Source organism: Peromyscus leucopus, chromosome 19 (assembly GCF_004664715.2).
Source record: "Peromyscus leucopus breed LL Stock chromosome 19, UCI_PerLeu_2.1, whole genome shotgun sequence".
Taxonomy (NCBI): domain Eukaryota; kingdom Metazoa; phylum Chordata; class Mammalia; order Rodentia; family Cricetidae; genus Peromyscus; species Peromyscus leucopus.
In genome coordinates, this window is record NC_051079.1 from 21,808,861 (window position 1) to 21,830,909 (window position 22,049).

Genomic DNA, 22,049 nt, shown 5'->3' on the forward strand with positions numbered 1-22,049 from the left:
TCATGTAATTTCTGTTTATGTGTTTGAAGAACAAGGAGATCTCCATTAATAGCTGGGTTAATTAATTAAAAACATTAATTATGTTTTGATTGCAAAGTCAGATTTTCCAAGGATCTTGAATGTTAATCATATAATTATTTACAATAAATTGATAATTGCTTTACAGAAATAAAAACTGTTGCTGTGGTGGTGGTGTGATGTGGTATTTTCATAATATGCTTAGCTCTGTTGTTTTTGGAAAATGCATTATTGGATTCTGGATGATTTAAGGTATCTGCAAGTCTTCCAGGTAAGGAAGAAGAGAAATGATGCTGGTGCCTATACCAGGGGCAGGGACTCTGTCATGGCAGCGCTGTGTGTGTAGTTGTTAGTATCTTAAAACTGAATTAATAAATCACGTAAGTTAGGTCACAAAATGGCCATTGTCCACTTCCCAACCAGGGAAGAAATATATTGATTTTAGGAACTTGAAGGCAAGTAATTTATAATACTTGTATTCTTTGTATGATAGAGACAGAATTATTAACATCATGTTAGAAAATGATCTAAAACAAATATAATAAAGTTCTTTGCCTAACCATACATTTGTGATCATAGATAATTATGATATATTTTCATTGAAATGTATACATTGCTCCAGCCTTTCATTAATTTTCATGTTTGAATTACATTTTTATTTAATTAACCTTTGAGTGAAACTTTGTATTTGAAATAAGTAATATTAAACTATATGCGGACTTATCCCAGTTTCTATTTTCTGGCTAGTCAGCTTTCTTTCCTAAAGTTATTACTTGGGTAATGCTTCTTTTTATTTCTTTTTAGGAGTGTAGCATGTACTGTGGTAGAAATGCTAACTGAAAAGCCACCTTGGGCTGAATTTGAAGCAATGGCTGCCATCTTTAAGATTGCCACTCAGCCAACCAACCCGAAGCTGCCACCTCATGTCTCAGACTATACCCGAGACTTCCTGAAACGGATTTTTGTAGAGGCCAAACTACGACCGTCCGCGGAGGAGCTCTTGCGGCACCTGTTCGTGCATTATCACTAGCAGCCGGCGCCTGCTCCTGTGCCCCCCCGCCAGCTCCATCCTCGGGTTCACCTTCTCTCTTACTGCACTTTCCTTTTTATAAGAATGAGAGATGGGAGACAAAGACAAGAGGGAAAGATTTCTCTTGATTCCTGGTTAAATTTGTTTAATAATAGTAAACTAAATTTTTTATATTTAATCTTTTTTTTCTTTACAAGAACTTGAAACTTCTTTTTTTTAAAAATTTTTATAATGTACTGATGTGGTTCAGCGATATAAAGCACTTTAGTACATAGTTGCTCTTTTTAGTACAAACAAATCATTTGGAATATATAAAGATTGTAGTCTTGCCCTGTATCACTGACATGGAAGACAAAGAAAAGAAAGTGATGTACAATTTGTAGTTTTTAGTGATAGTATTTAAATAGATCCTTATTTGTGGGGTGGAGCCCTAAACTTGAGTTTAGGGTAGGTACTCAACTTAAAGAATATAGGTTCCTTCTTATATCTGTATTCTTTAGATCCTAACCTCTGTCTATCAAGCTTTTTTGCTCAGTAGGAATCTTGATTAGGAGATGCGAGTCTCTAAGAGGTATGTTTGTTAATCCTAAACAGTATAATAGACAAATACATTATAGTGGATCCATGTTACTGGAATCTGTAAGCCTTGAGAGACAGCTTTTTGCTTAAAATACTGTTGTATTTGAAAGCAGATTATGTGAAGCCAATGAGTAAATTTAACTAAAACACAGACGACTGCTCATTAGATGTATGAGCAGTAGAATAGACCACATTTGCCAGTCAGTAGAAATAATGGAAAAAAGAACCAAGTGTCATTTAGTATATTTTAAACATTATTTACTTGATGGGAAAGTCCCCAAATGAAGGGAACTGAGAAATAATAAAAATTGTATATACTATCTTCCTAACCTTCTTCAACTCAAATACCCACTTGTTAAAGTTCCTGTCACTAAATAAAACCTTGTTCTTGGGATCCCAGTGTGCGTAGCCAGAGGGACCTCTGAAGAACAAACATGAGGTAGAACTGAGATCAGTGGTGGGGAGTCACGTCACTTCACCTGACATCTGTCAGTGCCTGGAGACACTCTGTTGCCATAACTGACAAGGTACTGCTAGCATCTAGTGGGTAGGGTTGGGGTGCTGCTAAGTAGACTAGTGCACAAGGACTCTTCCCGGGAATCATCCTGCCACAGAAGGCAGAAGTGCCTAGAAGGAAAACCCAGTTATAAGCCAAAAACAGCCATTCACAAAGCGTAAACACAGATTTCAGAGGAAAGATGCAGGGCCATGAGGGTCCCGAGAGATGATGATTAGTCAGGGGTGCACAGCTCAACACAGCAGGCAACAGTCGGTCCTTTGACAGCTGCTGGTTGTGTTGGAATCACTATCTCTTTAGAAATAATGAATTTGAGTATTGAACCTTTTGAATTTTGCCTCTCTGTATATTCTTTCCTTAAAAGTCAGTTCATCCTTCTAGGCCCAGAAAAGTATACCAAAACAAAGTGTTTGCTAGCAGTGGGAAGGTTAAAACACTGCCAGGTAGTTCCAGTGTAAGCATCTACTTAGAGCCATGTCATTAAATGGAAAGACTAAGCTGGGGAAGATCCCACTGTCTCTAGTACAATTATGAGACTTGAAAAACATGAAGGTGTCAGTAATTTGGCCACTTGAAAATTTTCAGCATATTAAACCAAGTGCTAAGTAGTTTATTTTTAAAAGTCTAGACGATAACAGTCTTCCAGGAGACCCTGAATGGGATGCTTTTCATCAGAAGGGACTAAAGAGTCTGATTTCATTGTTGTTATTATTGCAAGGCATGTTTATTTAGATATTTTTTAAGTACTTGGCTTCTGAAGTTATGTAGATCTGGCTTTAATGTATCAAGATCCTATCCAGCATACCCTGTAATAATTTTTGAAATTCCAACAGTCTAAGAGTCAACGCACAGAATGTTAGTTAACACTTCTCCTGTACAGTGTCAAGCAAAGGAAGCCCCTTACAAAGAACAAGCATTAGGTGCTTCTCACCTCAGCAAATCTTAATCTTATGCTGGAAACCTAATGTGTGTGTGTGTGTGTTCTAATTTCTTTATCTTTTGTGAGTGAGGGCATCTTTTCTACTTGAGCAAAATTATGGTACCTGGATTGCTGGGGTTTTATTTGTTTGTTTGTTTTGTTGTTTCTTTGTCTTGAGTCTGGTTGTGATTTCTCATGGCTCATATTTGGTCCATCAGGGTAACGTGCAGTACAGAAGAGAGACAAACCCTCTTCAGAAAGATACTTGCACACTGGAACTCAAAGCAGGTGTTAGCTGCATCAGAATACTTTTGCTTTTAAGAAGAATAAAATTATAAAGACTTAAAAATAGACTAATAATTTACAGAGTTATTATATTGAATATGATGTGAATTTATTTCAGACTAGTTGTGAAGGTACCAAAAACACAATGTTTATATACATACATATATATACATACATATATATGTATAAAAGTATACACACACATGTACATGTGTATATATATAAAAGCGCAAACCCTGCTAGAGCAAAAAAGCTTGAAGTAGATAGGGGTATGGGACATGGAAGGTCAATAGTAAATTTAAAAAAAAGAAGTTTTTGAAAGGAAACAGTTTGTCAAAGGAAGTAAAATATTACACTCCATTTTTTTTTCTGCCTAATAGTATGGGCTGACAGATGAAGTTTGAATTTTTAAAAATGACTCTAAATGTATTTTGTTTTTTTAAATGCACAACTGATTCTTTGGTACTGCAATGTTTCTTTGTGGCTGGGAAATGGCCAGACTTCTGACTTTGTGCCTTTACATGCATTCTGCATTGCCAGTAGCAGACTTCCGGTGCTGGAGCGAGATCCACTAGCAGCGACAGATGTGCTTTCAGGAAGCACCTTCTGCCGAGGCCCTGAGAGATTCAAAGTGGTGTGACAGGAGTGAGTCAAGTGGAGACCTTTCGCAGTGCAAACAAAGGGTTGAAAACATAACCAGTACAGTTTTTGATGGATTGGTATTAAAATGTATGGAAGTTATACATACTTTGAGGTTTTCAGAATGAATGCCTTGAACAATTTCAGCACTTTTCCTTGTTTACAAAAATATATTTCTAACTTTAAAAACATCTATAACTATTGCCTTAGAAAGTATTAAGAGGCACAATCTACAATATATGAGAAGTCAAATATTAATGCGCATGCTGGACTATAAAAGAAATTAAAACTGTTATTTCAGAATAAATTGAATTGGCTTTCATTTGAGTCTTATCTTGTTCCCAATAGAAATTACATAAAAAGTAAAAATACATCTTTAGAATAGCTTTCTGCTACTAAGTTCTGACATTGGTCATGTCTGACCTGTACTACTTCTGAAATAGAGTTGTTATAAAATATGTGAAATCACTAAGAAAATAAAATCAAACCTGAATAGATTGGCAGATGACCCAGCATGATGCAGACTCCTTGGCTAATGGCAGAGTTCATGCCAAAGGTTTCATTTGGGGTCTTGAGAACCTTCATATAAATTCAGCTGGAGTCAACCAGGTACACAAATATATGTCTTATTTTAATTTGTGTTTTTGGAGTCAGGGTTCTCACTATGTGTTTCAGGCTGGCCTGGAACTTAAATGCTCCTGCCTTTGCTTCCCAGGTGCTGGGAAAACAGGCATGTGCCACCACACCCAGCTTTGTCCATTTTTTTTTTAAAAAAAATAGGGTCAATCTTTTTAATTTTCTTACTCAATAATTGTGATGTGCTATGTCACATCAAATTAATATCCTTCAGGAAGTTACAGTTGAGGAGGAGAATGGGCAGACAGTTACTTAATGGCATACCCTAACTCTGAAAGTTTAGCAGTGATGTTTAAAACACTAGGATTTTTATATGAAATCATAAGGAAGAAATTTTGGATAATTGTTGACTATTGTAGACTCCAAAGACAGTAACAAGAAGGATTAGAGTATAACTATCCCAGTATCCCAGGTTAGACAGCCTCTGTCAGAACCTGTTCTTACTACACCACACAGCCCCAGTCTGTCCTGTGACAATGGAGCATTTTTTCCTTAGCACACTGTATTGGGGTTCTCCCTGACCCAGCTGTTGTTACTGTTTTAGTTTGGTTTTTAAGGGGAAAAATAACCCCAAACTTTAGTTTTTAGGTGTTAAAATACCCAAAATATTTGATAGAGGTTGAACTCCCGCCAAGTGTTTCTTATGCAAAGATCAGGTTTTTTGAGACTCTATGGTTTTATCATTAAATTTGGCATTTACTTTTAGATGTAACATTCATATTTATTTGACTTTAACACTGGTTAAACTTCAATGAAAAGCAATTTGTTAATTTTTAGTAGTGCCTTTTTCTCTGTATGCCTTAATTTTATTTTAGATTTGTAATTCGAATTACCTAACAAAATGAAGGGTTTTCCAGAAGCACTAGGCCTCAAGAGTTTATCTGGTCTTGGACTGTGTGTTGGCCCCTATGTGTTTCTTATTGCTTATTTCCTCATCTTACCCTTTCTACCTCTTTTTTTAAAAAGTTCGCAGAAAAACAGTAGTTCTGATTGCAGTCTCCACTAGATGTGAAGTCCTAAAATAACTATAGAAAGGCATTCTCATTCTAAAAGACATAGTAAATTGATTTTTTGATTGATTACTTGATTTTTCAGTCATATTGGCACTGTCCAAGTTCTTTGTGTCTCATTATTCGGTTATGGTTTTCACAGAACTAGGATTGTTGTTTTGCCCTAAAGAGCTCCTTTCACAAATGTTGAGGCAATGAGCATGAAATCCAGGGACAGCGAATTCTAATCCTTAGTGTTTAACATGTTAACTGATACTCTAGCTTACTGTTCTGTGAGTGTGTGTGTGTGTGTGTGTGTGTGTGTGTGTGTGTGTGTGTTTGTGTTTGGAGCTGGGGCAGGGGTAGGAAGGAAGGTGTAGTTGTTCAGTTAGATCTGTCTCTGTTCTTGGAAGAACAATTGAAAATGTATGATCTACTAATGTGGGGTGAGAATGGTCATCCTCAAGTAGGCATGCCAGTATATTTTCCGTAAGTAGTTAGTACAATTGATTGTTTAATAAAGGTATTTATTGTAAATTGCCAAGCTCTTAGTTGCTAAAAGTAGGTTAAAATCAATGTGTGTGTTTGTGTGTATAATAATTAGCTTATATATAATTCTTAAATAGAAAGTATTCAATCTTAGCTATTTCTCCATGAACTTTGTGGAATAGAAATTCTGCCAGACGTTATCTAACCTAACCAACTTCCTTAGCTTACCAAGTCATCAAAAGGAAATACTGTTGTACCTCTTACTGGTTGGTTAAGGAAGGTGTGCTGTGATGCCACTGTTCCTACTTCTTAGTCATCGTTCGTGTTGCTTTGACTCCTCCCACTGTCCAGACAGGATGCCATACGAGCTGTGGAAATGCCAGGGCCAGCCTTCTCTCCATTTGCACTGTTCAGAGTTGGAGATGATAAGTTTTCAGGGGAACCTAGACATTTCTTTTCTCAGAGGTACTAAGAGTGGTCAAGGTTGAGCTTCAGGAAGGTAAGGGGGGAGTCATAGCTATAGTAAAGAAATGAATAAATTGTATCCAATGCCTGTATACAGTCTCATATAATTCATGGTTTGTGTGTGTGTGTGTATTTTAATAGACAGTCATAAAGTATTAGTCATACGCCGGGCGGTGGTGGCGCATGCCTGTAATCCCAGCACTCGGGAGGCAGAGGCAGGCGGATCTCTGTGAGTTCGAGGCCAGCCTGGGTTACCAAGTTAGTTCCAGGAAAAGGCGCAAAGCTACACAGAGAAACCCTGTCTCGAAAAAACCAAAAAACAAAACAAAACAAAACAAAACAAAAACAAAGTATTAGTCATAGGGTATTGTTTCCTAACAGCAAAGACATTAAATAAGAGAATACTCCTGTCCTTCTGCCTGATGATGTTTGTTTGTATCTCAGTCTGTATTACCAGAATCACTTTAAACCAAAGCTTTTGTATTCCCTGCACATATAGCCAAAATGACTAGCCCTGTTAAATTTGCCCATGTGTAAGCTAAGAGAATATAAATGGTAGAGCAGATGCTAGTAGCATTTGTATGCCAATCTATCCTTCCAGGAAAAGGACAGGTGCTCAGTGTTGGCATTTAGACATGCAGAATTTCCTTCAACTATTGTGGAGCTATGTAGATTTGCAGACTTAAGTTTGTATGTGTGCCAATCTTACTGACGTCTTTTGACCACTGATGTATGTAGATTCGCATTGACATCTGATTTCTCAGATTGGTGGCTTATTTTCTTTCTAGTGTCTTAACATTAATGAGCTGTGTTTGACTTAAGGGACATTTAGACAATGCTGTGAAGAAAAGTAGGTCATGAACTGCAGTCTGCTTTGTGCCATAGACATTTGGAACGTACAGAAGCATCTGCTCTCTAGTTCTTTAAAGCTTACAGAATCTGTCCCCTGCTTAGGATTTCTGAATCTTGTAATGCCAGTTGAGAAAAGTTTATGACTGTTTTGAAAAGCACTTTTGTGTTTAGTATTTGTATGTTTTATAACTTAAAAAAAAACAGTGTAATCAGTGATTTTAGCATTAGCGTTACTTAGAAGGGAAGATAAGTAATTATACGTTAAACTCTAGTAGATGCTTTGACTCCAGGCTATATTTGACATGTTCTCATTTTTCCAAAGACTGTTTTTCCCACCTGCAGTAAGGAGAGTAGACAAGTGGGAAGCTACAAGCCAGAAAGTTGCATGGGCAAAAGAAAGTGGGCCAAACCCTCGTGAATTAAAACCACATTCTCTAGGGAGGAGAATACTTCTTTAAAGACAAACAGTTGTGGGTGTTTTTTTTTTTTTTTTTAAATTAGTAAGTAAAAGGTTTACATTTCTTCTATTGCTGTTGGTTTTTAAATTTAGCCTGCATTCTGAAATATTGTAACCAAGTTAATACCAAAAAATACTTTTAATGTCTGACATCTCTTATATTTCACGTGGTTGTTTTTACTCATTGTAAATAAACTTGGATAAATTTGAAAACAAACTTTTATCTTACAAACTATGATTATCAATTTGTAAATTTACCCTTTGACTTAATGTAAATTTAAAATGTATCCATTAAATTCTCTATATTTAATGTATTATTTTCAGCAAATGTTTTTAATCTCAGTTGAATACTGGGCAGTTTATAATTATGTATAAATATTTTTTTGTTTCTTACCAATGTTGACTTTTTTGCACATTTTCCAAACATTTAATTTGTACACTGATTTATATGACCAATAATGTTGAGTGTCTGCGAATCATGAGTGTGTGCATTGAACTACTGTCTTCGTGTTTGCACTTCTTCCAGATGTAGCCCTCAGTTACGACGCTGCTACAGTACTTAATAGGACCTTCTTGCTTTTGCAGAGTTACCTTGTGTGGTTCTGTCTTTGTTGAGGAACTCAGGAGTTCAGTGTTGCATTCTAAGTTTATCCTGTATTCTGAATCAGTTCCTAGGTTGAAAGTATTCTGTATCATGAGCTATGGGTTTGTGTGGAGATGTCCTTTTCCATGTGTAGGTACATGTATATATCTTAGTAAATTCTTATTTTCATTTCATTTCTACAATTTAAAGAACTTTATGATAATTAAATATATGTAAAAGCTTTCTGAAAGATTATTTACTATATATAAATATACTATATTTTCATCTGGCTGGTCAAAATTATTTTTTAAATTTTGGTTTTAACCATTTAAGCATTTGTAGTTCCAGAATTGGATACAGCGTTTGCTTAGAGCTCAGTTAAAATACTCTTGCAGTTAACATCCTTTTTTGGGGGGTGGGATGCAGGATTGTTAAGCAGTAGCAAAACACACTGTCCACTAACATGGCATTTGACTTCTCAGAGCTGTTAAAAAATGTGAGCAACTAAATAGTCTTGAAGACATGTCAAGATTTTTATATTTCCATTACTTTAGACCTGTCTGGCTATTATTTTTGAATATTTCCTTTATTTCCAAAGTTTTCAAGTTTTAATTTTTCTCTTACTGAGCAAAGTTAGACTGAGTCTATGAAACAATGCATTGGCATTGTGATTCTTCAGTTGACTACCATTGTGTTAGGAATCTCCAAATACACAGAGTGTCTTTATACTGTACTGTGTGTTTTAAGCAACCGGCAGAAAGAGTTGGAAGTTAGGTTTCCTGTCTGACAATGTTACTGTATTCAGTGTTCAGTGGAAGCCTTCTAAAAGTATGTGGTGTTATAAATGATTTGTGTTAGGAATAAAGTCTACAGTTGAAGTTGACTATCACTAAGCTTATTAGGTTGAAAGGAACCCATGTGATTAGAACCTACCAGAAGCCAGACACAGTGTAGTATGTGCCACATTTCATACACTTTTTGGGTTTGTTGTTTATTCAAAATTGTGATTGTAAAAAATGTGTAAAATTTCTTGAGTTTTATAATTTCTATGTATTTTTCTCTTGCTGGTAAATAGCTTTTTAAAAATTTAATATAAAAGAAACCATGTTTATATTTTGTTAGTGATTATGAGTTTGTTTATATGGCAATTTGTGTATTATTGACACATCTTTATTTAGATTTGTCATGCATGAAGGCCTGCGATATTTAGTACAGTGAGACATACTTTTTCTTTCCTGTTCATCTTTGGACGGATTGTAGTACAGAGGCTTACTATCAGTAATCTTCTGGACTGTAGGATGGACATAAATGATGGCACTTTGAGTGTTAATAAAGCTGGTATTTATTCCCACTGTGATTTGTGTGTACAGATATGTTCTTTAACATAGTGTGTTTACAGAAGTTTCTTAATAATTTTTTTATTTTTATTTTATTTGCATTGGTGCTTTTGCCTGCATGTATGTCTATGTGAAGGTGTCAGATCTTGGAGTTACAGACAGTTGTCAGCTGCCATGTGGGTGCTGGGAATTGAACCCGTGTCCTCTGGAAGAGCAGTTAGTGCTCTTAACCGCTGACCCATCTCTCCAGCCCGCAGAAGTTTCTTCTTGCTTGCTTTCTCTTTGGAACACCTAGCAGTTACCTAGAAACTCTAGATGTCTAAGCCTATAATGTCCATAAAGCCTCTTTAATAGATCTTTGTGTGGACATGATGGCCCAGGTTGAATGTAGTAGTAATTAAAAACAAGCACAGGGCTAGGGGATGGGTCAGTGGGTTAAAGTGCTTGGCACACAAGCCTGGGGACCTGAACCCAATCCTCAGAACCCATGGTGGAGGGAGAGAGCCCACCCGTGAGGTTGTTCTCCGACTACATTAAGAATTTAAAACAACAAAAACCATCCAAGGCATCTGGTAAAAGAGATTCAGAGTAAGAAAAATACTTTATTCCAAGAAGAGAAATAGAGGGGAAGCCACGAAGGACACAAAAAGATACTGGGGGGGTGGAGTGGGGAGCAAAGCAGAAGGGGACGGAGGAGATTCAGATGCCAGTTCAAAAGGGAAGCTAGATGAAAGCCAAGCAGTCCTGTTAGGACAGTCCTACATCCCTCATGAGTCTCAGCTCCAGTTGTGGGGTTTGGTGAGAGTGATTCCTCTGGTAGATGGGCCAGCAGAAGAGAGAATTCCCATTTTGTCACAACATCTTGAGAAGGGACTCTGAAGTTCCAGGGATGCATTTGACAGCCACAGCTGAATCCCTCCAGCAGTGTGATTAATACTCAAGAGGCTTGAAAGCAGGAAGACAGTCCTCCATCTGGACTGATCTCAGTGTTGTGCTTGCTTCCACATTCCCAATGAATGTAGGATCTGCAAAGTCTTTAGAGGGTGAGAACCTGCTTAGCCCATAGAATGCAAAGCTGGGTGAGACCAACAGAGGTACCCAGAAGGAAAATGGCCACTATGGAGACAGCTCTCATAGACACTGGACACATTTTTAGTACAGACTTAGCAGCAGTATAAACCAAAGGAAACTGAGTCCACAAATTCAGCTGACTTTCACTCCCTTGTGTGCTTGCTTGGGGTGTGTGTGTGTGTGTGTGTGTGTGTGTGTGTGTGTGTGTGTGTGTGTACCCATTGATGCAAGAGGCTGATGTCAGGTGGCTTCCTCTATCACTTTGCTCATTTTTTTTCTGATGTGTGTGCAGTTGCCCTTCTCATTTGCTCTCCACCTATAGAGGCAGGGTCTCTCACTTGAATTCAGAGCCCAGAGGTTTGGCTTGCTCCAGGAACCTACAGTCGGCTTCCTGCATGTCATCATTAGAAGCAGGTTACCTGGCCCACCTGGTTTTGTTTTGTCTGTGTAGATTTATTTGTATGAGTGTTTTGTTGAATGCATGTCCACCCCATGTGTGACTGGTGTCTGAGAGGTCAGAAGAAAGCCTTGGATCCCATGGAACTGGATTTAGGGATGGCTTCAAGCCACCATGTGGGTGCTGGGAAGCACACTTCTGGAAGAGCAACAAGTGCTCTTGGCCATTGAGCTCTCTCTTTGGCTTTTACATGGGTGTTCCATAGCTCTAAATTCTGATCCATACACCTTTGTGGCAAGTGCTTTTTCACTGAGCCATCTCCTCATAGCTCCACTTCACCTTATTTATTTTGCAACAGGATTTTTCACTAAATCTAGAGCTCATTGATTAGACTGGCCAGTAAGCCCCAGGGATTCTCCTTTCTCTGCCTCTCAGCTCCAGGACCACAGCTATGTAACACCATGCCTGCCTCATTTATGTAGGTTCTGGGGATCCCAAATTAAGTCTTCAAGCTTGTGCAGCAAGTACCTTTACCCACTAAGTTATCTTCCCAGCTCTCTTAAAAAAAAAAAAAAAGTCCAATTTTTTATTGCTTGTTTGCTTTTTTGTTGTTGTTGTTAGCATAATGGGCTTCATCGTGACATTTTCATACATATGACACGTGTGGCTGCTTTCCTGCTGAGCTACACATGGTCTGGTTCCAGAGAGTAGCACCTAGTCCTAATCCATCCTTTGTTTAACCTTTTATTTCTCTTATGGCCCTATGTGAATCTTGACTGAGAGTCAAGGATCAAAGAGTCAGTCCCAAGGATCAAAGGCCTGTGTAAAACTTGGTTCAGGAAACCTGTAAAACGAGGTACCTGAGAAATCAAGGAATTTGCACTTGGCATTTTATCTTTTGGAGTTCCCTTCGGTTACTTTGAAGGTATTGGAATTACCTGGCTAAACTGTAAATAGAGGGAAAATAAAAATGCCCTAGGCAAAGGAAAGTGTTTCAGTCCTTCGAGGCTGGCCCCCCTTACAGCCATGAAAGGCTACATTCATTCTTTTTTTTTTTTTGGTTTTTCGAGACAGGGTTTCCCTGTGTAGCTTTGCGCCTTTTCCTGGAACTAACTCGGTAACCCAGGCTGGCCTCGAACTCACAGAGATCCGCCTGGCTCTGCCTCCCAAGTGCTGGGATTACAGGCATGCGCCACCACCGCCAGGCAAGTTACATTCATTCTTAAGATGCTTCTGAGTCTTCTTTCCATGGATCCCTGTGAACCCACACACCCGTGCAGCTACAAACAGTGACAGACATGCTTTGTTATTTTCCTCCCTCTTTCTGGTCCCCCTTTCACACCTTTCTACTTTTTCTAAGTTTTGCTGTTTAAATCTTGCCCCCCACCATGACATTTTATTATGAACAGCAAACAGACTTACTACAGCCACCTACATCTGACTTGCTCCAAATCATCTTCCAAACCTGAACTTTCCCTATGTACAGTAAAAGGGCTAGCCAAAGAAATCCACCCTAGCCCTGAAACCAGAGCCAGTGAAAGAAACTCACCCTACCCCTGAAACCAGAGCTAGTGAAAGAAACCCACCCTGGCCCTGAAACCAGAGCCAGTGAAAGAAACACTTTATCCCTGAACCTAAACCAAAGAAATACATACTGACCTGAAAACAGTGCCAAAGAAACATACTTTGGCCCTAGAATCAGAACCAGTGAAAGAAACATGCTCTGGCCCTGAAATTAGAGCCAAAAGGCTCAAAAGGGCCAGTGAAAGAAACACACTTCGGCCCTGAAACCAGAGCCCCTGACCAACTAAGCAGATAACCAATCTCTGAGCAGAAGATCTAGCCAATCTGAGTTCAAGGACTGGAATCTGACCAATTCCCACTCTTAACAACTTCTCCTTGGAAAAACACCGCCCCTATATAAGCCCTGTGCCTGTTCAGTTTGCTGCTGGCCTTTTCCCACCCTGGCAGAGGCAGCCACCCTCCTGGATTCTTCCCTCCCAATAAATCTCTTGCAAGAGGTTTGGGTGAGACCTTCTTGCCCGGGGAACAGAGTGGAGCAAGGTTGTAACACTTGAGCTGGGGAAAGCTTCCCCTAGGAAGCAGACCTGTAACAATTCTCTGGGGAAGCCCTCCCCTGCCCGGCAGAGCTGTTTGTATTGGTGAAACCTTTCCTTGGAGCAGAAATGTAAAGTGTTATGTTTACTGTGACTTGTGCTTGGTTTCCTTCCAACTGCCAGAATACTTTTCCATCCGAGCTGTAACACTTAGTATTCCTTGACTCCTGATTGCCAGAATCCCTTTCCATCCAAGCCGCAATGCTTACACCCTAAGGTGCATCATTTTAGAAGTTGTTGAAACCAAAAATCTTGGGTGTTATTTTTTCTTCCTCCACACTTCCCATATTATCCCAGTCAGCAAATCTCATCTATTTCTCTTTCAAAATAAACAGGGTGAAACCAGTCTTCTTTTCTTCTACTTTTACTGGAGCTATTCCAGGACCACTCTACTATTATTTTTGGAAACATGTAACAGGTATTTCAAGCTAGCCTCAAACTATTAGGTAGCCAAGTATTGCTTTGAACTGCTTTCTTGCTTCCACTTTCCTGGTGCAGACATGAGCTGCCACACTTGGTTTGTGTGGTGCTGGGGCTGGAACCTGCTAGATGTTAGGAAAAAACTGTCACACACACACACACACACACACACACACACACATGCTGTTGACCAGGATTAGATGGCTCAAAGCAGTTGACCTGATCCTTTCCCCTTTTTCTTCCATTCCCTTTGTGCCTTGTTTTGAAACTGGACAACTGTAGCTGGGCAGTGGTGGCACACGCCTTTAATCTCAGCACTCGGGAGACAGGCAGATCTCTGTGAGTTTGAGGCCTGCCTGGGCTACAGAGTGAGTTCCAGGAAAAGCACAAAGCTACACAGAGAAACCCTGTCTCGAAAGACAAAACAAAAACTGGACAATTGTCAACAGATGTGAGGTCTGGCCCCAGCCAATGGGGAAAAGACACAGTCACCAAATTAAAAACCACGTGAACCGCCTGCTCTGATGTGTTTGTTAGTCCCTTCGGGTTCTGGTGCACCCTTTTTCAAAAAGAATTGCCTTGCCGAGTTATTGCTCGTGTCATCCTTGGTGAGGCACCAAGATTATTATTCTTTGGTTTCTGGTAGAGGCACAAAAGGAGCCACACCCCCACCCAGGGCCACTCCATTTAGAACGACACGGCTCATTTTAGTCCCCTTAAAACAATGTGTATTTCCCACCTCTCTCGTTCTCGTTTAGAACTTAGCTTCCAGAAAAACCAGGTGTGGTGGAACACGCGTGCAATCCTAGCTCATGGGAGGCTGAGGGAACCATCCAGGTTTGTTCACTGCCCTACCTTAGCGATCTAGGCAGTGGCCTCAACAAAAACCAGAGCGAAGGAAAGTGGCATAGTGAATCCCAGCACTCGGGAGGTAGGGGCAAGCAGGCCTCTGAGTTGTGGCCCAGCCTGGTCTAGAGGGCAAGCAAGCGCAGCTGCCAGAATTCCGTGGAGTTCAAATCACAGCTGGTCGAGCGGAGGACGAATACTCCACGCACGCGCAGCTAGCTCACTTTAGGACGGCTGCGGCCAGTGTAGCTCCGCTCTTCCGGTCCAAGGCTTCAGAGGCGGGATTTCCGACGTCCTGGGGCTTATTTCCGGTGCGGACCGGAAGTTCCTCTGAAAGTATCTCCTCCGGAATTTACGCGGTGCGGTGTGTGTGCTGTGGCTGCCTGCCTGGTCCTGGAGCCGATATGGGCAAGAGAGACCGAGTGGACCGCGGTAAGGAGCCCTGGTGCCCACATTGTCTCAGGGTTTTCTCCGGTCTGTTGGGTCCAGGAGATGCGGTACCCAGCCGGGTTGGGGGGATGCCGGGATGCAGAGCGCCGGCTCAGGAGAACTTAGACGTTCCCCTGTGCAGGACGGAGGGAGCCCTAGAATCCTGCTGGGCTCACTTTGGTGTCTTCTGTCGCAGACAAGAAGAAGTCCAAAAAGAGGCAGTATGAGGAGGAAGAGGAAGACGAAGACGACACGCCTGGGAACGACTCTCAGGAGGCGGTGCCCTCAGCCGCCGGGAAACAGGTGGACGAGTCCGGCACCAAGGTGGATGAGTATGGAGCCAAGGACTACAGGCAGCAGATGCCGCTAAAGGGCGACCACTCTTCCCGGCCCCTCTGGGTGGTAAGCGTGGCCGAAAAGTCTGGGTGGCAGCTACGTCTTGGACATGATAACACCTCCAAAATCCAAGAGTCAGAAATAACTGCTTTCTGAAGCAGCCCGGGACCGTGCGTGCACACTGGAATAGCTGGTGTGACCTGGGCGTTCTCCATTTCTCTCCGGCCCACACCACATTCCAATAGCGAATGCCGTTTGCCTAATAGATAGCATTATGAGTCGTCCAGATAACTCAGCAGGTAAAGGCTCTTGCTGTCAAGAGTGAGACCTGAGTCTGTACCAGTACCCACATGGTAGGAGGAGAGAACTGACGCAGGCAGGTTGTCCCCTGACTTTCACCATTGGAACTGTGGCCTGCATGTACTCACACATACACCACACACCATCAGTCAATAAATGTGTAAATAGCGTTTATTTGTTCTTTGGGTGTGTGGTGTATGTGCACACGTTGTTCGGGTGTGCTCATGAGATTGATGTCGGGAGGTTTTCCTCAATCACACTTCACCTATTTGCCCAGCTTCCTGTTTTGGCTAGACTGATTGGCCAGTGACCCCCCCCCCCATCTGCCTGTCTCCCCACCTACCTATCCCCACCTCCTCCAGCTCTGGTTATAGGCATGCATTACCATTCCTGGTTTTTTATGTGGGTGCTGGGGTTCTGAACTCAGGTCCTCCCTCATGCTTCATCACAAACACTTTACCCTCTGAGCCGTCCCGTCTCCCCAGCCACTAAATAGTGTTAGGTAACCATTTACTTGCTCGTTTTTAAAAATGATTTTTTTAAAACTTTATTTGTATGTATGAGTACCTGCATGTATGAGCGCCATGTGTGTGCCTGGTTCCCGAGGAGGCCAGGAGAGGAGAGTGTGTCAGATCCCCTAAAACTGGAATTACAGGCTGTTATGAGCTACCTGATGTGGCTGCTGGGAATGGAATCTGGGTTCTTTACAAGTGTAGTAGTGCTCTTAACCACTGAGCCATCTCTTTAGCCCCCTTTCGAGTTAATGGAAGGCATGTATTTGGTAGCTGAGTTTGCTTGACTTTAAAATACATAATGTTTTGCACTCATTCTCATTCTAGCCTAAAGACAATTTGAGACTAGTAAGTTAGGGAAGATTTCTGTTTATGGAACATTGGGAACCTTTTCCTCTACTCTTCTATATCTAATTAAGGTATTAGGAGCCGTACAGTTGCCTGAAGGATTGGTTGCAAAAATATCTTTAGCCCTGGATAGCTCATCCTTTTTGATAGTGATATGAGAGTCCAGTGGTCTCTGCAGCTCATTAATATTCTTGCCTGTTGTGTTCACTTGATGTTTTTAGGCTCCCGATGGCCACATTTTTTTGGAAGCCTTCTCTCCGGTTTACAAATATGCCCAAGACTTCTTGGTGGCAATCGCAGAGCCAGTGTGCCGGCCTACTCATGTACACGAATACAAGCTAACTGCCTACTCCCTCTATGCAGCTGTCAGCGTGGGGCTGCAAACCAGTGACATCACTGAGTACCTCAGAAAGCTCAGTAAGACTGGAGTCCCTGATGGAATTATCCAGTTTATTAAGGTGAGTTGCTAGCAATTCTAACTATCTTGATAATGTGGCAGTGGTGTGCTCAGGTACTGTATGTTGCCATGAAAATGTCTGGTTTGTGTATCCTGTGTAGCACAATAGCCTGTGGCCCAGCTGCTGCTGCTTTGGACCCAGCATGGTTCTGGCTGAGGCTGTGTTTCCTGTGAGTTGTGCCTAGCCATGGGGTAATAATTCAGATCCAGGCTAGCAAGAGTTCTTTGGAAAACAGCTCTGAATGGGTGGTGCTGTACACTACACACACACACACACACACACACACACACACACACACACACACATATATAAATCTTTACCCCAATATATCCATATTTGGTAAGACTAAATGAGGCCATAAAAGTGAGACCTCCTTAGCCAGGAGGTGGTGGCGCATGCCTTTAATCCCAGCACTTATGGGGCAGAGCCACATGGATCTCTCTGAGTTTGAGGCAAGCCTGGTCTACAAAGTGAGATCCAGGACAGGCTCCAAAACTACACAGAGAAACCCTGTCTCGAAAAAACAAAAGAAAAGAACCCCCCCACCCCCCTACCCCCCACCCCCCGCAAAAAAAACCCAAAAAAACAAGAAAGAGTGAGACCTCCCAATCAGGAAGATACTTGTCTTTATTAGGAGGCATCATACAATTGTCATAAATTCCTTCTTCACAGGACTATGTATATAGAGAGAAGATGGCTATCTACCAGCCAGGAGACCTGGTCACAAAATCAGCTGGTCCTGGTCCATTGATTATGAACATTTAGAACTCTGAGAAAATAAATCTCAGTTGTGGGGTTTGGGTGGCTGGCTATTACAGGTAGTGAGCTCCATTTAAGGTTAAATATTTACCCAAAGCCCATGGTAGATGAATTCTGCTGGGGAATCAAAACTTCAGATGTTGAAGTGAGGAGGGTTCCATGGGACAGCAGTTGAATGTAAGTGAATATTATTCAAAGATGGGACAGCAGTTTCTGCTAATCTGAGAGGACTGCAGATCAGATTTGACATCTGGAGGCAGAATGCCGTGGGCATCCACTCCCGGAGCAGCTTTGGAGCTGTGCAGAGTTCTCTGTTGTTGTGGTGTAGAAGGATGCCCAAGGAGAAAGCACTGGGGCTAGGTCAGTCTTGGCGGGAGGCTGGCTACAAGGATGCTGGTGTTGGGGCGGTGCTGCGGTGGTCGGAAGGCGGCTCAGATCCTGAGTATTGAGTTGTCCTTGCCAGCACACAGATGACTGGGTTCCTTCCAGCAGATGGGGAACCTGCGAGGATTTAAACTATATTCCCTGTCACCAAGAAGCTTACTTTGTGCTGGGCATGGTGGCATGTGCCTCTAATCCCAGCTGTCCAGGGAGGAGGATTCAAAGTTCAAGGCTAGGCTGGTCTATTTATAAGAACTTGTCTCAAAATTTAAAAATATATGTGGTAGTAGTTAGGGATGTAGCATCATGATCTGAGTTTATTTGCCAATGCAATAAATAAATAAGTAAAGCTTTTTTTTTTTTTTTTTTTGGAGACAGGGTTTCTCTGTGTACTTTTGGCTGTCCTGGAACTTACTCTATAGATCAGGCTGGCCTTGAACCCATAGAGATTGGCCTGCCTCTGCTCCCCAGGTGTTGGGATTAAAGGCGTGCGCCACCACCACTGCACAGTTTATAAAGTTTAGATTTTTAGTTGGGGAAATGAGAACATTGGTGGGAAGGCCCAAACATTTATGATGTTTGAACTTTCCTTGTGTAGCAGGTACTGCTGAGCATCACTGTGTGCCTGATGACTCCTGGGAGCTGTTGGAGTTCTGGGGAGGCGGGATGAGCCTCCAGATCAGGATGGGGACTGTGCGCATGCAAGGGAAAGAAAAATGGAAAACACAGCAGCGATTTTTAGCTGTGTTTTCTAAATAAAAGGTTAGGTGTGCGAATTAGGCAGGAGGAAGGCTTTTGTCCGTAAAAAAGTTGAGGTCAGTGGATAAAAGCTCCCTTTAGGCAGCTCTGACTGCACATGGAGTTTTCCTAACGCAAACTCAGCTCTTCGCTTGGCTGTGTTAAGGCATGCCAAGTTCTGAGAGCTGATGCTGCCTGTTGGTGGTCTCTCTGCTTGCAGCTGTGTACTGTCAGCTATGGGAAGGTCAAGCTGGTCCTGAAGCACAACAGGTAAGAGGAGGCGGTTGCCAAGCACTGCCCTCTGCATGCCTGCCAGGGGGGAGGGCTGGGGCTGGGGGCTGGAGACCGAGATGGAAAGCCGAGAGGACGTGGGAAGGGAAGGGAGTCCCTCACCCTGTAGTCTAGTTGACTCCTTCCCGCTGGTAATCGAGAATTCTAGCTGGGCCTGGTGGCCCACACCTTTAATCCCAGCACTCAGGAGGCAGAGGCAGGTGGATCTCTCGAGTTCAAGGCCAGCCTGGGCTACAGAATGAGTTCCAGGTCAGCCATGTCTACACAGAGAAACCCTGTCTCAAACAAACAAACAAACAAACAAACAAAGAAGAATGATAGAAATTAAAATTTGCAGTGCTGCCAGATGATGGTGGCGCACGCCTTTAATCCCAGCACTCGGGAGGCAGAGCCAGGAAGATCTCTGTGAGTTCGAGGCCAGCCTCATCTACAGAGTGAGATACAGGACAGGCACCAAAACTACATGGAGAAACCCTATCTTAAACCAAAAAAAAAAAAAAAAAAAAAAAAAAAAAAAAAAATTGCAGTGTTGTTTACCTACATACAGTTAGTAGTAGCTTTTCTATAGAGGTATTTCGAAGAATAATGTTAAAATAGCAGTGATCACACAAACTATAAGCATTTATGACTTGAGTTCAACTGTGCTTTCCCATTGCAGACCTTCACTAGGAAGGTTATTTGCCCTCCTGCTGCTGACAGGCCAATTTAACTTCAAAATGAGCATCTCCTATGACTCTTGGCATGTTATTTCTTTGCCTGTAGCTCCCTATCTCTGATTTGACAGAAGTGTGGGAAGAGTCATTATGAGGCTCTAATTTTCAGATCATCTAATTGAGTTACAGTTACAGAATGTTCTGGAAATATTGTGCTGGCCAGTAGAGACGCCTCTCCTTCCCTGCTTGTAGGTACTTCGTTGAAAGTTCTCACCCTGATGTCATCCAGCATCTTCTTCAGGACACTGTGATCCGAGAATGTCGCTTGAGGAACGCTGAGGGGGAGGCCACGGAACTCATCACAGAGACTTTCACAAGCAAATCCGCTGTGCGTGAGCTCCTGGGTTACCTGGGGGCCGGGGATGGAGGAGCTCGGTTCTGCTGTAACCCAGCACTGCAGTCTAGCTGCCTTGCCTCCGTTGCTTCTGACAGCTTCAGTTCACAGTTGATGACAAGGCTCAGTGTTGTGTGGAGCCCCAGACTGCCTTTCTCTTACAGATTTCCAAGACAGCAGAAGGCAGCGGAGGGCCTTCTACCTCCCAGGTGGCAGATCCACAGGCCAAGTCTGACATCCCCAAAGACCTGTTTGATTTCTATGAGCAAATGGACAAGGATGAGGAAGAAGAAGAAGAGACACAGACAGTATCCTTTGAAGTTAAGCAGGTGAGTGAATGCTTCCTGGTTTGTTTACCAGTCCAGCCTGTGTTAGCACCCTCTACTCAGAGAGAAAAGGATCCCTGTAAGTTTCCAGTTTTGTTCTTACCAGTGTGGGCCATAAGAGTCTCCTCGGGATTATGGTCTGAGTGTCCTTGGGCTAGGAGGCTGGTTTCCACAGGATCCATTTTGGTTCTGATTAATGTTCATTTTGAGGAGATGTAGCTCTGTTGGTAGAATAACTTTCCTAGCATATGTAAGTCCCTGGGTTCAGTCTCTAGCATCACATATACTGGATGTGGTAGTACATACCTGTAATCTGATCCTGATCCTTGAAAGGTTGAAGCCAGGAGGAATCAGCAGTTTAGGATCTTCCTTGTCTACATACACAGTGAATTTAAGGTTGGCCTGGGGTAGATGAGACTTGTCTCACAAAAAAAATCGAAACAAGAAAAAAAAAAAACTAAACAAAAAAAATTTTTTTTGACCGTATTGCTAGTTTGTGCTAACCTTCTTGATAGCAAGCAAGGTCTAACATTGTATTCATCCAGGTAAAATTCCCAGATTTTGATCATGAGGCCTTTTGAATGTTGTCTTGAATACTTTTTGGAGTTGAGATTATCAAACATCTTTCCTGCTGGCTCCTAGGAAATGATCGAGGAGCTCCAGAAGCGCTGCATCTACTTAGAGTACCCTCTGTTGGCAGAATATGACTTCCGGAATGATTCTCTCAACCCTGACATCAACATCGACCTGAAGCCCACAGCTGTGCTCAGACCCTATCAGGAGAAGAGCCTGCGGAAGATGTTTGGGAATGGACGAGCACGCTCTGGAGTCATTGTTCTTCCCTGTGGTAAGTGAGGCCTGAGGGAGGGAGGCTCCTTCTTTGTCTGCCCACCGCCTCCTGCCCTACTCGGTGTGTGTCCCTGCTAGCACGTGGCCTGTGAATGGCCACTTCCTGCCACTTCCTTATTCCGGCCTCGACTGAGGTTTATTAAAGCGCTGCTTTGTGCAGCCCTTAGTCTAGGCCCTGCGGGAATGTCAGCGCTCTTTCAGTTGGGGTCGAGAATGAGCACAAGCGGCTCAGCTCAGGGCCTCTGAAGCCTTGACTGATAATGAGGTGAGGAAGAACACTGGAGCGTGGCGTATGAGGAGACAGCAGTACGGTGGTTAGCACACTCCTTACCCAGTGAAGTCAGTCTTGGGAAATGGCGGTTTGGAGGCTGCCTAGCCAGAAGTGTTGCTTGTTTCTAGATGGCTTGTGATGGGAAGGCAAGGCTGAGGAAAGACAGCAGACACACGCGCTTGCACACACGCACACCCTCTGTCAGACCTCACAGTTCTGAGTAGTGGCAGGTCTGCCTAGGTTAACAGCCAGAGGCCACAACAGACTCCTTTGGGATGGGAAGCCCACCCGGACACAGTGTGCAGAGACGGCCTCTGCCTTCAGTTCTCCTCATAAAGCTTCATGCATTATGTCAGGG

The 22,049-nt window shown here is 42.3% G+C and overlaps 2 protein-coding genes across 2 annotated transcripts in view; both read left to right on the forward strand.

The window, feature by feature from the left end:
* The window catches only part of Map3k2 (mitogen-activated protein kinase kinase kinase 2), a 68,916-nt gene extending 64,457 nt beyond the window's left edge, over positions 1-4,459 (forward strand). Inside the window, exon 17 of the mRNA XM_028867067.2 lies at positions 823-4,459. Coding sequence (XP_028722900.1) covers positions 823-1,048 — 226 coding nt within the window. The 3' untranslated portion in view covers positions 1,049-4,459. The remainder of the gene's footprint in view (positions 1-822) is intronic.
* Positions 4,460-14,947: 10,488 nt separating this feature from the next.
* The window catches only part of Ercc3 (ERCC excision repair 3, TFIIH core complex helicase subunit), a 35,232-nt gene continuing 28,130 nt past the window's right edge, over positions 14,948-22,049 (forward strand). The window contains exons 1-7 of the mRNA XM_028867066.2: positions 14,948-15,078; positions 15,272-15,477; positions 16,793-17,029; positions 19,128-19,177; positions 20,104-20,239; positions 20,410-20,574; positions 21,214-21,418. Of these exons, the coding sequence (XP_028722899.1) occupies positions 15,051-15,078; positions 15,272-15,477; positions 16,793-17,029; positions 19,128-19,177; positions 20,104-20,239; positions 20,410-20,574; positions 21,214-21,418 (1,027 nt within the window). The 5' untranslated portion in view covers positions 14,948-15,050. The remainder of the gene's footprint in view (positions 15,079-15,271; positions 15,478-16,792; positions 17,030-19,127; positions 19,178-20,103; positions 20,240-20,409; positions 20,575-21,213; positions 21,419-22,049) is intronic.